Here is a 15,245-nt window from a genome sequence, read left to right as displayed (position 1 = left end):
ACACAAGATCATCACAAGATTCTCAGATACCCCACTACCCTTAGATCCCGCAACATTCCTGATCAATCACACTACAACTAAAATGTCCACCTATAAAAAATCCCTAACCATCCGGATACTTAATGTGGCCAAGAGCCTGATCCCTCTTTACTGGAAAAAGCAATGTGCACCCCCTCTAGACACATGGTTCCAACGGATGGAGGAGTTGAGGGCGATGGAGGAGCTCTCCCTGCTGGCAGAGGGGAGGACACAGGCGTATATGACAATCTGGACACACTGGATCTTGACAACGACCAGAGCAGACTTCCGAGACTTGCTGACGGACTGAGACGCCTGACTTGACGACATACCACCAAACCCGGACCACGAAAGCACATTCAAGCAGGTCAGATAAAGCAAACCAACCCAATATGGAAACTGGCTCATGCTCTCTCCCCCCCTCCCTCTTAACACACACCGCCCCCCCCTTCTCCCCGGGGGTACCCAAAAACGGAGAGGCGACACAGCAGAAAGGGTAGGCAGACGCAGAGAACCTGGACAGATGGGTGCCCGATATAGCGAGAGACGTGAACTAGGGGTTCCCTGCACGGCCTGAGACCTAACACCCAGATCGGCCTGGTAGTGACCAAACTCACCGACAATGTAGACCTTAGGCCTGCACCTGTAGGACTGAGACGTCACACTGACACTCCTTATGGGAGTGAATCGTATATCACTAATATACCAAGTCACAGGTCAGGGTTAACACCCGTTACAGTAGAGTTCCCAGAATAGCTCTCGAGACCACTCGCTAAGGGGCAAGGCCCGCCTTCACCCATGTTGTAGGACCTGCGAGCCCTACCTGAAACGTTTGCTGACAGATGTTGGGTGACTTGCACGTCACCACTGTTATTTTTCGTTTATGTTTACTTTATCTTCAGGAAATACTCTGAACAGTTTTATCAGCGGACCTGCGTGTCCACAGTTAACATTGCATATATAACTTGAAAAAATGGAATAAACAAAAATTTACCAAACAGTAAAACGTATCACAACAATTATATTGTCCGTGTAAGTGCCGTTTGTGTGTGAAAAATGCAAAAAACGTTACTTTCACTGACTATATCATCGTTATAATACATTTTACTTTTTTGAAACACTAATATTTGTGTTCAGCAAAGTCTCCTGAGTAAAACAGTACCCCCCATGTACAGGTTTTATGGTGTCTTGGAAAGTTACAGGGTTAAATATAGTGCTAGCAAATTAAATTTCCTGTACTTTCGGCCTGGGTTGTCAGGCAGGTCCCGCAAATTGTAATTCATAAAATGACCTAATTATGTATAAATATTACATAAATATATACGTATAATTACTATATGTATATATATATATATATGTATATATGTGTGTGTGTGTAATTCAAAAAATGATATTGGCACACTACCTGTAAAAAGTATATAACTAGAAAAAGTACCAGGGTGCAAACCAGCGATGTAAATATAGAATAATGATGAGGTGCACTCCTGGATTTGAAAAATATTAGATTTATTGTGCAAAAAAATTGAAGTTCAGTGGATCAACGTTTCGACCAATACACGGTCTTTTTTTTCAGGATCAGAACAATGCATACAGTGAATACAATACATATATAGGTAACAAGGATATTAATACTTTTTTATTTATATCTAGGTATATATATAGTGATATATACGTATATACTTATGTATATATATAGATATATATATTATTTTGTTCTACTTGTATTTTGATATTAATATATATAATATATATATATTAACATCAAAATTCAGTTAGAACGAAATTACACATATATAGATAGATAGATATATATATATATAGATAGATATATATATATAAATTAATTATTTTTATTTTTTAACGTATTTACATATTTTTTTATATTATATATAAAAATATATATTATAATTATATATATATATATATATATATTTAATCAATATCATTGTACGTGTATTTTGATATTAATAAATATATATAATTATCTTGTATTATCTAAGTATATTTTATTTTAAACTGTGTTTTCACTTTTTTTTTACCAATTACATGTAGCAGGGGGAGTACCTGTCATTACAGGCACTCCCCCTGTTGGCATTGCTATGGACAGCCAGGTAAGTGAATAGGATGGTGGGGATGTTCTATGCCGCCTGCCGGCGTTTAGGACAATCCCAGCCAATCCAATTCTTTCCTATGAGAAAGCATTGTGATTGGCTGAGTTCATCAAGTCTGATGATGTCTGCAAAGAAGGTGAATTTAGGGCAGGGCCAACACCAGCGGCCCCACACAGTACTGGAATAAAGATAAGGAAAATGTATTTTTAAGCGGAATAAAGGGCCACCTTAATAGTTAAACACTATAGAGTTAGGAATACACATTTGTGTTCCTGACCCTATAGTGTTCCTATAAGTCTATCTTTTTTATTTTCATCTTTTCAGTCTTTATGAACAGGATTGGCTGCGTACTTTTCCTAGTTATAAAAATGTAGTTCGGATTGTGCTGTCACTGTCTCTACCTCAATAAAACAAAAAATGCTCAATAAAATACAAGTTGAAATAAAAAAAATCTTCTTTATTGCTAATAGGTATTATTTGGACATTATTTGACATTCTGGAAATAATCCAGATGTTACATTTATATATAATAAGGAGAAGAAAAAATAATTATTAATGCAGTTAGATCCTTGTGTGAACAAACTGTTACTATCACTACCCTGATAAAACAAAGACAACTATTGAGTTACTACCGCTCTTTGACATGAAGCTTGCTCTACTAATATGGAATTATATTTTCTATACATATTTATCAATTATATATCTTCATTGTATATTTTAACAATAACTGTGCTATGTTTCCAGGGAATCCGTGGTGATAATGGGCTCCCTGGGCCACGCGGTCGTCAGGGCATTAAAGGACAGCAGGTACCAGTTCTATATTTAGATATATGTTTAGATACCCCAGTATTTGATTTTTTGTGATTGTAATTATGCTGTTATTTTTATAACTGGTTTACTTAATATTTTATGGTTTGTTAAAAGGGAGAGCTGGGGCCAGAAGGAGAGAGAGGACCAATAGGTGAAAGAGGAAACAAAGGAGGAGCTGTAAGTATATCCTACTTTGGCTTAATGGTTAAATCATCTGCTCAGTGAAATTATCATTGTAGTTCAATGAACAGATGAAAAAACATGCATTATCTCACTTGGACAGGAATACAATTAAGCAAAACTACAGTGAAATCTCAAATACAATTATTTGAAGCAGATCTAAAAATGGCTATATATATATATATATATATATATATATATATATATATATATATATACTGGCTAAAAAAAATATTTAGCCAGTGTTATAATTTAAAAAAAACATGATATTTATGGTACTATGCTGTATTTTAAAAATTAAATAAGGCAGGCTTCTCCAATCTCCGGCCCTCCAGATGTTGCTGAACTACAACTCCCATGATTATCAGCCTATCTATTTCATTCATAGAATCATGGGAGTTGTAGTTCAGCAACATCTGGAAGGCCGGAGTTTGAGGAAGCCTGCTATAAGATATGGTTCCAACCCTTTTTCAGATGAATGTATTAGGAGTACACGTGTAGCAACATATTGAATTGTTACCCTATACTCTAGATCACTACAGGCCAAAAATCAAATCCCTGGATGTTGTAGAACTACTCATGCAATGTTTTGGCATCATACATGCTGACAAAAGCATCATGGGAACTTTAGTTCTACATTTAAAGGTCTACCCTTGAACCATACATGCTCCAGACTGACTCGATTAATTCACAGGTAAGTGTCAGTGCTGACTTTAAAACAGAACAAAATTAGCAATCGCCAAGGGTCCAACATTTAGGCGCAAGTAAGCTAACCCTTTTGCCTATTCACCACAATTTAATTTTTCCCTCTTTGTGTTGTCACCAAATTAATAATAAAACTTGTGGACCCCATGACAAATGCATATTTAACTAAATTGTTGTTATTTGTGTAAAAAAATAGATTAAATAAATCATATATATATATATATATATATATATATATATATATATATATATATATATATATATATAGATAATTACATATATATTAAATATATATGTATATATATGGTGTACACCAGTTATAGTTTAACTACTAAATAAAATCTTAAAAAATAGTTACAAAATAATATTTTGGTTTAGTGATAACCAGACTCACATATAAATACAGTCAATTTTCATGCTCTTTTTCTTAAACAATAAATTAAGCCAACATTAAAGGAGCACTATAGGGTTAAAACCAACATCTAGCCCCCCTGTCCTCCTCATGCCTCCATAAATATAGTAAAATCTTGTTTGTATTCAAGTCTGCAGCTGCTTACTTTGTCCCGGTTTCATTTAGACCTGCCCACTGCCTACTGACATCAGCAGAAGTGGTAGCCTGATCCAATCACAATGCTTCCCCATAGGATTGGCTGAGACTGACAAAGAGGCAGATCAGGGGCAGAGCCAGCACAATTAAAACACAGCCCTGGCCAATCAGCATCTCCTCATATAGATGAATTGAATCAATTAATCTCTATGAGGAAAGTTCAGTGTCTGCATGCAGAGGGAGGAGACACTGAATGTTTGGATGCATTTTAGGCAGCCATGACCCAGGAAGGATCTCTAACAGCCATCTGAGGAGTGGAGTTATCACTAGGCTGTAATGTAAACACTGCATTTTCTTTGAAAAGACAGTGCTTACAGCAAAAAGCCTGATGGTAAGGATTCTACTCACCAGAACAAATTCAATAAGCTGTAGTTGTTCTGGTGACTATAGTGTCCCTTTAAAGCAAAATTGCAAGAAGGATGTGTTAGACCTTAATTAATATGTGTCTTAAACACCCGGAAATTCCATGATTCAAGGGTGTAAAATAGCGTTTTAGTATGCATCTGTGTGTGAATGCAGTGGTGCATATGTGTAGTTTCACTGTGTTTTCTCCAGGAACACAGCTACTGTAGTTTCTGAATACTTGTTTTCTTTGTATCATAATCTCCCAGTTTATCCTCCCCTAGAGTTTGGGGTATTTTACCAACTTCCCCCTAGGCTTCTCTCCACTTACCACCCCCAGTTTTTGTTTCTATCACTGATATTTACTAAAGTGAAAATTGATGGGAATTCAAAATAAATTCTACATTTAACACCACAATAGCCACACACAAAAAAAAAAAAAAAAAAGATATGACTTGGTTAATTTCTCTAAATTGAGTATTTTGTCCTAGATTAACACATTTTGAATTCCAATTAATTCTCACTTCAACTCTAAATGACTCTCCATCTGATTGCCAAGGTTTTGTGCATCTATGCAGCTCATTTACCCCACCAGTTTTGTGTGTATACATACACAGGCCTCCTAATTGTTCCAATTCTAGCAGGACAGTCCCTATTTCAGGCTCCTGTTCCACTGTCCCAACTTGGTTCCCTGGTGTTCCGCTTTTAGGGACACCATTGAACTTAACGGGATGCCAATTTTGGGGAGCATGCATACTTATAGGTTCCATTGGCCATTTCAAATATTCAATGTTATGTCCCTCACAGAGTGAATTCTGAATGTTAATGATGTATTCAATGGGCTTTGTTTTGTTGTGGTGTGTTTTTAAAATTTTTTTTTTTTTTTTATAAACGCATGTTAGATCGATTACAATGTTGGTTACTAGCCTCAACAATATATTACAGACATTTCTAGTTTTCCAGGAAAAGAAAATGCTATTTTTAGATTTTCTAGGATGTTTGTTCTTAATTCTTGCACTTTTTCTCAGGGTGCTCCTGGCTTTCCAGGTCCAAGAGGACCTCCTGGTCAGATTGGTCCCATTGGAGAAAAGGTATGTTTTCGTTGTGGCCGTGCATGCATTAAATTGTGTTTAAACTATTTTATTTTCTAATATTACCAGTTAGTGTAAGAATGATGAGGAACTGTTCTGAACTCAGTGAACTATAAATGGTACATTAAAAAATAAAGTGCAACTTGACATTTGGAGACATTGGTTTGGATGTTGGAATATTTATTTTAATATATATATATATATATACATATATCTAAAATGAAATCAGAAATATGTTGCTAGTTTAAACGTTGGTGTGGAAGCTTCCATATTACATGAAAGCAATTAGCCTAACTAGGATGCCATTTTTTTTTATTTTTTTTCAATTGCCACCTACTGTGATCATGAAGTTAACACTTTCAGGAAGAAAAAAAAAGCACGTATAATATTCTGTAGAAGTTATGGTTTAGAATAATGGTGATACAAATTATATTTAAAAAAAAAATTTACAAAAAAATTGCCAGATGTTTGAATATGAGTACAGCTGTCTTAATAATCAGAAAGTGGATGCAGGATCACTACACTTTGTGAGCGAAACCGCATCGAAAATCATCCCGATTGAGCTACAGGGATTATGGCTGGGACTTAGGTAATTATCCACATATCAACCATCTAAAGGGGTGTGAATAGCACTTGCCTGTGTGGGAGGTTGTTATAGAAAAGCTGTATTTCTTATTCAGTTGATGTCATTTTAATTGGAACCTGGAGCTTGCTAGGAATACATTGAGTAGCTGTGATATGTGCAAAGGATTTGTGATCAGATAATATAGAGTTTTTGTGATAATGTTGTCAGGCCAGGTTATGTCTGTGAGTTATTTCCATGTAACCTGTGTTTCTCCCCATTTTTTATTTTTGTTTTACAAATAGTGCTCACACTTCTCATTACGTAGGTTTGCAAGAAAGAGACACTCAAAAATAGAACGTGATTCAGATTATATGCCTTAACCCATGGTTTTTGCTAGTGCATCTGCATTGATCAATTCTTAGGTTGTTGTTCACAACTGATGCATGCGAGCAGTGTGTGCCTTGGATATAAGCTAAAGAAATGTGTGTTATATAACTGTTTACTGTAATATATATTTTTACTTCAAGGGCAGCCCTGGTGACCCTGGAGATATTGGAGACAGAGGAGATACAGGACTGCCTGGCTCACCGGTATGTTTCAAAGGAAACGTAATATATTTGATAGATTTCTTTTATATTCCTCTCCATGGCCTAAATATTCTATTCTATTTTTTTGAACTGAGTTGGCTTATCAATAAAGGCTTTGTGATCTCTTGATCCAGCTTCACCCTGTAGGAATAAAAAGTTGAAAGATAAAGCAGTCAGTGTATTCTGACTGTTAATGTAAAGCAGAGGCATAACTACAAACCACATGGCCCAGTACAAGAATCGGTGAAGCCCCCCCACTCCCTCCCCCCTCCTTCTTGTGGCTTAGTTTGATGGTGTGATAGTTGGCTGAGTGTGACAGTGTGTGTGGCTTTTAGAGTGTTATTGAGGACTGTCTGAGTGTGATTGTGTGTCAGGGTTGGCAGGGTGTGCTTGCGTGAACAGTTAGGTGAGTGTGATTGTGTGTGGGAATGTGACTATTTTGTATTGTTAAATCCACCTTCTACTTACATTTCTGAAGGTAGGGGCGTTTAATCCCCGGTGATCCAGTGGGTGCTGGTAGGATCCTTGGTCGTGCTGCTGGCAGCATCCCTGGTAGTTGCATAATAGAACCCCCTTTTCTAAAATAATAATTAAGCCAGAAATCAGAATCATAATAAGTAGCCAATTAACAGCCATTAATTGAATTAGGATTTTAATCTCCAGTGTGTCTACTGCAGGATGCTTACTTTCTATTCTAGCACCAATATCCTAACGCGTGTAAAGTAATACTGACAATATGACGTTGTAAAATTATTTGTTACAGTTATGTGAGTACAATTATATGACAAGGGAAAAAAAATCTTACAAGAGACTGTGAAGAGGCTATAAAATCCAGGTGCATTTGGATCATCGTGATCATTTCAATTGAATTGTACTTTTTTGTTTCTAGGGAGACAGAGGAAAACAGGGTAATAACTACATGGGTTCCAGAGGCATTCAGGTAATATGTTATACATTTAATCATACTGTTTATGGCACAGAGTCAGTCATAGCCTTAAAACACTTTGCATTGGCAAAGTCCAGTGCAAAGAAGTTCAGATTGAAGATCCTCCGGAATAATAAACACATACATTGAAGAAAAAGAAAAACCTCTACTCATATTTTGTGAGCTGATTGCATGCCAGGCATGAGTGATTTTTTTATGATTTGTGAACTCTTTTAAGTAATACATTTACTATCATGCAGAATGCAGAGAATTTTGGAATAAGTGTAAAGTTTTTTTTTTCTCATACACCCTTGTGAATATGAAGAAACATTTTTTTTTTCTTTAAATTTATGACTTTATACCTTATTGTACACATCAGGATATCCAAAAACATTAAAAGAGGAAATATGATTACTGGATGTGCAATGTTTGCCTGCATTTGAACCTTCACAGATCTTGTTTTTTGGCAACTTTGTTTCTGAATAATATTTAGCAGTACTCTGTATTTCAGGTTCCAACTGCTATTGTACGATCAGCATCAAGTCAATATGCAGACTGCTTGAGCTGAGTGCTTTCTTCATTGCAGTGACTTGGTTCACTTTAAGAAACACAATTCAAAAGTTAAAGGGAAACTTCAGGCACCAAAACAACTTAAGCTAAATTAAGTTGTTTTGGTGCCAGGAGTCCCTTGGAGACACTCTTACCTCAAGGGGTTTAACCGTTCTCAAACAGTTTAACCCCAAAGTTGCCTCCAGCAGCAATGCCCCAGTGAACACTGTCATTAAATGGTTGTGAAAATATAGACAGTGTTAAAAGATACAGCAGAGAATACCATGGTGAGGATTTAAAGGGACTTAGGATTACGTGCTTTCTAGGGTTAGGGGGCTTTTCTGTCTGAGCATCATGGGATTTGCATTCCAAGTCCAAAGTTACCTTTGTATTTTTTTTCTTTTATCTGTAGTCTTCTATGAAATAGACCTCGAAATTTTAAGACAAAGCAAAAAAATATATTAGAGACTCATTAAAAATGAGGCTCAAAGCTGGTTTTAAATACAATATATAAAGAGAACTTAATATGTATAATGACTAAACCAACAGCACTAAGCACTTTAGGGACAGAAGTAGTCCTAAGATAATAAAAGGTACTTTATTATGTTCCAAATAAAAATAGGAGAGGTACTATCATTGGAGTGTCAAAAGAGAAGATACAATATATCAATGGAAGACCTCGAAATTTGCCTTGATTTTTTTTTTTCTAAAATTACACATGTCCTGGAATCCGCTTTAAAGGACCACTCTAGGCACCCAGACCACTTCAGCTTAATGAAGTGGTCTGGGTGCCAGGTCCAGCTAGGGTTAACTAATTGTTTTATAAACATAGCAGTTTCAGAGAAACTGCTATGTTTATCAATTAGTTAAGCCTTCCCCTTTTTCCTCTAGTGGCTGTCTCACTGACAGCCGCTAGAGGCGCTTGCGTGATTCTCACTGTGAAAATCACAGTGAGAGCACGCAAGCGTCCATAGGAAAGCATTATGAATGCTTTCCTATGTGACCGGCTGAATGCGCGCGCAGCTCTTGCCGCGCGTGCGCATTCAGCCGACGGGGAGGAACGGAGGCGGAGAGGAGGAGGAGAGCTCCCCGCCCAGCGCTGGAAAAAGGTAAGTTTTTACCCCTTTCCCCTTTCCAGAGCCGGGCGGGAGGGGGACCCTGAGGGTGGGGGCACCCTCAGGGCACTCTAGTGCCAGGAAAACGAGTATGCTTTCCTGGCACTAGAGTGGTCCTTTAACTCAGCCAACCATGAACAAAGTCAATTATAATCTAAAAATATACAAATGTAGCAAACAAGCAATTATGTGAATGAATAGAAAATTGAATATGTTTGCCATGTAATCAAATAAAGGATCACCACATCCTTTCGTGAAACCATATGGAAGCTATTAATTACACCAGATGTGTTGAAGAAATGTGTTTATAACAACCACAAAATGATTTGATAACACACCCTTATATGTAAAATCTCATTAGTAGAAAAGGTTTCTGAGTACACGTGCTAACATGGGAGTCTGTGTGAGGTATTCATTGCTTTGTTGTTAAACTGTGAACAATGAAATAATGTAATTTCATAATAGAACTGTCATCAATGGCTGGGCTGGCAAGAGGGTCAGATAGCAATTTCTCCCAGGCTACTAGCATACAGGGAATGTTGTTTGAAACCTCACACCATTCTTTTAAAAAAGCAAGATATTGTCTGTTGGCAAAGTACTGCAGGAGTGATTCCACAGGCAGGATTTGTGCGGGCCCTTTGCCGGCCGAGCCCTGTGTGGGATTGGAGATGGGCTTGTGACCCTCAACATGCTTCTGACTGTGATGACTAAATCTGATGCTCATGGAGGTGTTAGCAAGTGACCACAGGGTGAATTGAGACAATGCTCACAACATTCATCACACATGCTGGGTGTTATTAGTAACAATGGAAAGTTATAGTATCACCTGGCGTGGACAAATCTCTATGGATGCTCCATTGTGCTATGACAGTCACACTGATGGGAAATACACAAATATTTGAGCATAACTCCATTCTCAATTAAATATAATAATCTAATGCCTATTATACATGGGTAGCACCATCCACACATCAATCTGTAAGTTTCAAGTGTGTAAAAAGACATATGTTCTCCCCCCAGTTCAAATGTTGCCAACCCTCCAAAGACACTATGACCTATATTATAACATACAAAGAAAACATGTACTGTATGTCGGAAACAATATAGCAGTATGTACAATTATCTCTCTTTAAAAAATGGAAAGAAAATAGACTCTACTACTGTAACATTGGATCATTCAATAGATTACAACATACATAAAACATTATGTGTTATTCCATAGCAATGTTGCTAGGTGATTGTTTCTTGTATAATGTTCATGGTTAAGTAATGTTAGAGAAAATCATTTGGTTAAAGGAATCATTTTCACTGTTTTATTTTGTAGTGATATATGGGATCTCTGAATTGCACACAAGTGAGAATTACTAATAAAAGGATTTTCTGTAAACTTCCTGCCAATACTTATGTCATATAACAGACTACATCCAGGAGTTTAAGAGCCTATGTGTACATATTTTCATTACATCACATAGAGATTGAGAAGTTATATCCATCTACTTTTAAGATATATAGCAACCCCAGAAATGTTGTTTGTTTGTTTGTTCTCCTTTTGTTTTATAAACTGTTGTGAAGTCTGATGTGAACAACTGAATCATTTGTGCATGTCTGTCATACCTTTGTGCATATAGTTGCTGCCACACGAGTGGCTGATTACCAGCAGGTGTACAGAAAAAAAACAGGATAGGTGTAAAAATGTATATAGAATTAACTCATACATGGCTTGTCTTACCATTATATTAATGTAAGTTCGAATATGGTGATATTTAAGGTATATATTCCTTTCTAGGGCGACAGAGGAGATGTTGGACTTCCTGGTTTTCCAGTAAGAATGTCATTTACCATACAACTACTAATAGAATTGCTGAATATATATACTGCATGTTTATGTGTGTGCCATTTTTATATTTTGTATTAATGATTAAGTTTTTTTTTTTTGTTCAATGAGGACAAAAATATGCCAATTTGATTATCTTTGTAGTTGTGTATTTTTTCAAGTTTATTATCTGCCAATGTTTCTATTCGTGGCTGCTTTTCCATTTTAAGCAAGGATAAAGTCCATAGATCAATATACATTTGAAAGTAGATGGACACGCATACACCTGCTCACGTGGTCATTTTAGATTTTAATAATGAAGATAAGTGGATCTTGACATCCACACATATTGTGACATATACTAACCAGATGCAATTAAAAACATAATTGCAACAATTGGGTGTGAAACAAATTTTGCAATAAAGAACATAACATATCTTTTTTATTTTCACCAGAAATGTTCAAAACTAAAATATTGAAAATTATTGCTTCTATGATGAATAGTACATTTGCACAAAATAGATTATTGACAGGTTACCTGTCATGACAAATTCAACTTATTCTTAAATCATAGAGAGTGTCATCTATACATTGTGCCTCATTAGGGCATGCCAACAATCAGAAATAAAGAGATGGGGCAGGCTCTGTATGAGAGCAGTGCAGAAAGAGGATAGAAACAAACAGAATTATTTATTGCAGCAGCTTTGGCCAGGCAATTTAAGAATATAACGTGTTTGAGACTTTTAACCTGTTATTGGAAGCAAGTATGTGCTTACCAAGCAGGGGTATGCAAGAGAGGTGTGTCTTACAGTAAGTGTAACACCATCTGAAACAAAACTGATGCCCTCAGCATGACAGCGATAAAATGTGATTTTTTTTAAAATAGTGTTAAGAAAACAAAAAATATTATTATTAGTAGTAGTAGTATTTATATAGCGCCAACTAATTCCGCAGTGCTTTACAATATTATGAAAGGGGGGGAAATTTACAATAAATGAGACAATTACACAGTGACACAGGAACAATAGGTAGATGAGGGCACTGCTCAAGCAAGCTTACAGTCTGGAGGAGGTTGGGGTTCAAATACACAACAGGGCAGCAAGGATAACAGCCACCAAACAAGGTGGAAAAGTAGCAGAGCTGGAGGTGAGAAAGGAATGTGGTTCTTTAGGAGAGCAAGAGACAGATTTGGATAAGTATAGATAAGTTACTCTGGGAGTCCATAAGCATTTCTGAACACGTGTTTCGAGGGTCTTCTTAAACAATTGAAGACTAGGGATAGTATGATGGGGGTAGGCAGGCTGTGCCAAAGGAATGGAGCTATCCGCAAAAAGTCCAGCAAGCGCAAGTTAGCAGTAAGGGTGCGAGCAGCGGACAGGAGAAGGTCACTGGCAGAGCGGAGAGACCAAGAAGGGGCATACCTATGAATCAGGGAAGAAATGCAAGGGGCTAGAGTTGGTTAGAGCTTTATAGGTAAGGGTTAGTATTTTGAATTGACACCTATAGGATTGTTTAACTTGAGTCAAGCCAGATGGTTAGAAAACTACAAACTTATATCAGTCATGACTGGTTCACTTTAAAGAATTACCGTATATACTCGAGTATAAGCCGAGTTTTTCAGCACATTTTTTGTGCTGAAAAACCCCAACTCGGCTTATACTCGAGTCAGAGTCTGTATTATGGCAATTTACATTGCCATAATACAGACAGGGGGGAGAGGGGGGCTGGCAGAGCTGTACTTACCTGTCCTGCAGCTCCTGTCAGCTCTCTCCTCCTCCGCGCCGTCCGTTCAGCACCTAAATCTGTACAGTGGGAGCTGACAGAGGGAGCTGCACAGACCGCGCGGAGGAGGAGAGAGCTGACAGGAGCTGCAGGACAGGTAAGTACAGCTCTGCCAGCCCCCCTCTCCCCCCACTGAACTACCAATGACACTGGACCACCAGGGAAGGAGCCCCCCTCCCTGCTATGTATCAAGCAGGGAGGGGGGACGAAAAAAAAAAAATAATTTTTTTTTAATAATAATGCCATTAAATAATAAATAATAATAATACAAATATATAATAATATTACAAAATAAAAAATAAAATAATTAATAAAATAATTAATAATATATCAAAATGCCCACCCCCACCAACACATACACAAACACACACTGCATCACACACACTCACACTTCATTCATATACACACACTGCACTCACACACACTGCACTCACACACACACTACACTCACACACACACTGCACTCATACACACACACTGCACTCATACACACACACTGCACTCATACACACACACTGCATTCATTATATACACACACTGGAAATAAATATTCAATTAATATATACACACACACACACACTGCACTCATACGCACACACACTGCACTCACACTGCACTCATACACTCACACTCCACTCATACACACACACTGCACTCATACACACACACTGCACTCATATACACACACTGCATTCATACACGCACTGCATTCATACACGCACTCATACGCACACACTGCATTCATTATATACACACACTGTAAATAAATATTCAATTAATATAATTTTTTTAGGATCTAATTTTATTTAGAAATTTACCAGTAGCTGCTGCATTTCCCACCCTAGTCTTATACTCGAGTCAATACGTTTTCCCAGTTTTTGGGGGTAAAATTAGGGGCCTCGGCTTATATTCGGGTCGGCTTATACTCGAGTATATACGGTAATTAGTGTCAGGATTAGTCACTAAAGTCCAAATGGCCCCAGATCAAACAGGGTAAAACCATCCAGTGCTGTACAGGGCCATTTTACTGCAAAATCTGGAAATCTTTTAGACTGTTTAAAAAGGCCGCATTTAACCATTGGAGTGGGACCTGTAAATTAATGGGGAGTCTAGATCATCCCAGTCACTAGACTTAAATGTTTAGAAGATATGACAACAACCTCCATAAACCTTCCTCATAGTTATATGGGGGTCATCTTAACAGCCTTAGGTTTTTTTGTTTGTTTGTTTTTTACTTTTTCAATGTGGCAGCTAGCTAAAAAGCGTTTGTTAGCTGCCACATAGTTATCACGTTGCCTTCTGGCTGCTAGTGATGATAGCTGGCAAATAGCTAGCTTTTTTAAAATTGGTGTTTTGTAAACAGTCAGATTCCTACACCTTATTTAGGGATCAGATGTGAAAAGCACTGATTTTAATCTGGCCAACAAATGCATTTGGCCAATTGTTGCAGATTCGATTGGGTTAATTGAATTTAAGTTTGACTTTAGTAAATATGAGAACTACCATTCTGGTCTGAATTCGTCCGTTTTCACCGGTGTTTAGTGAATTACATCTGGAGGTACTTTTAAGTTCCGTTCAACCAACATACTAAAATAATAAAATAAAAAAATAGTAATAAGGTGATAAAGAAAGGTGCTCAATCACCTGTGTGAATCACTCTAAAAACACACTTAGAGAAATAGAGAAATAAATACAAAATACAAAAGTGAGAGCACACAATATTGCATAAATACCACAGATATATGTTAAATGTAGGATCTGAAAAATGCGAATATAAAAAGACCATAGAGTAATATAGTATACACAGTTAAAACTAATATACAACTCACATGGTCCTGAGCCACTTATAAAAAGCTGGCTCAAACTAGTAGCTTGTAAAGGAGGATGCCGTGGACAGTAGTTGTAGTGGGTCAGCGTTTGCAGGCTTGTGTGCTCTCACTTTTGTATTCAACATACTAAAATGGTTTTACTTTGTGAATTTATTTTCACATAAACTAGTCAGTTTTTTAAATTTGTATACCAATGGCATTGTTGTCACATCACCC

General features: G+C 37.0%; 1 protein-coding gene across 1 annotated transcript in view; it reads left to right on the top strand.

Annotated features, from left to right (window-relative positions):
* LOC134609409 (collagen alpha-2(VI) chain-like) overlaps positions 1-15,245 on the top strand; it is a 143,926-nt gene that overhangs the window by 72,132 nt on the left and 56,549 nt on the right. The window contains exons 16-21 of the mRNA XM_063453089.1: positions 2,874-2,936; positions 3,054-3,116; positions 5,802-5,864; positions 6,957-7,019; positions 7,906-7,956; positions 11,392-11,427. Coding sequence (XP_063309159.1) covers positions 2,874-2,936; positions 3,054-3,116; positions 5,802-5,864; positions 6,957-7,019; positions 7,906-7,956; positions 11,392-11,427 — 339 coding nt within the window. The remainder of the gene's footprint in view (positions 1-2,873; positions 2,937-3,053; positions 3,117-5,801; positions 5,865-6,956; positions 7,020-7,905; positions 7,957-11,391; positions 11,428-15,245) is intronic.

Source organism: Pelobates fuscus, chromosome 4 (assembly GCF_036172605.1).
Source record: "Pelobates fuscus isolate aPelFus1 chromosome 4, aPelFus1.pri, whole genome shotgun sequence".
In the NCBI taxonomy this organism is placed as follows: Eukaryota; Metazoa; Chordata; class Amphibia; order Anura; family Pelobatidae; genus Pelobates; species Pelobates fuscus.
Note: the sequence above shows the minus strand (reverse complement) of the source record. Positions and strands in the feature narration are given on the sequence as shown.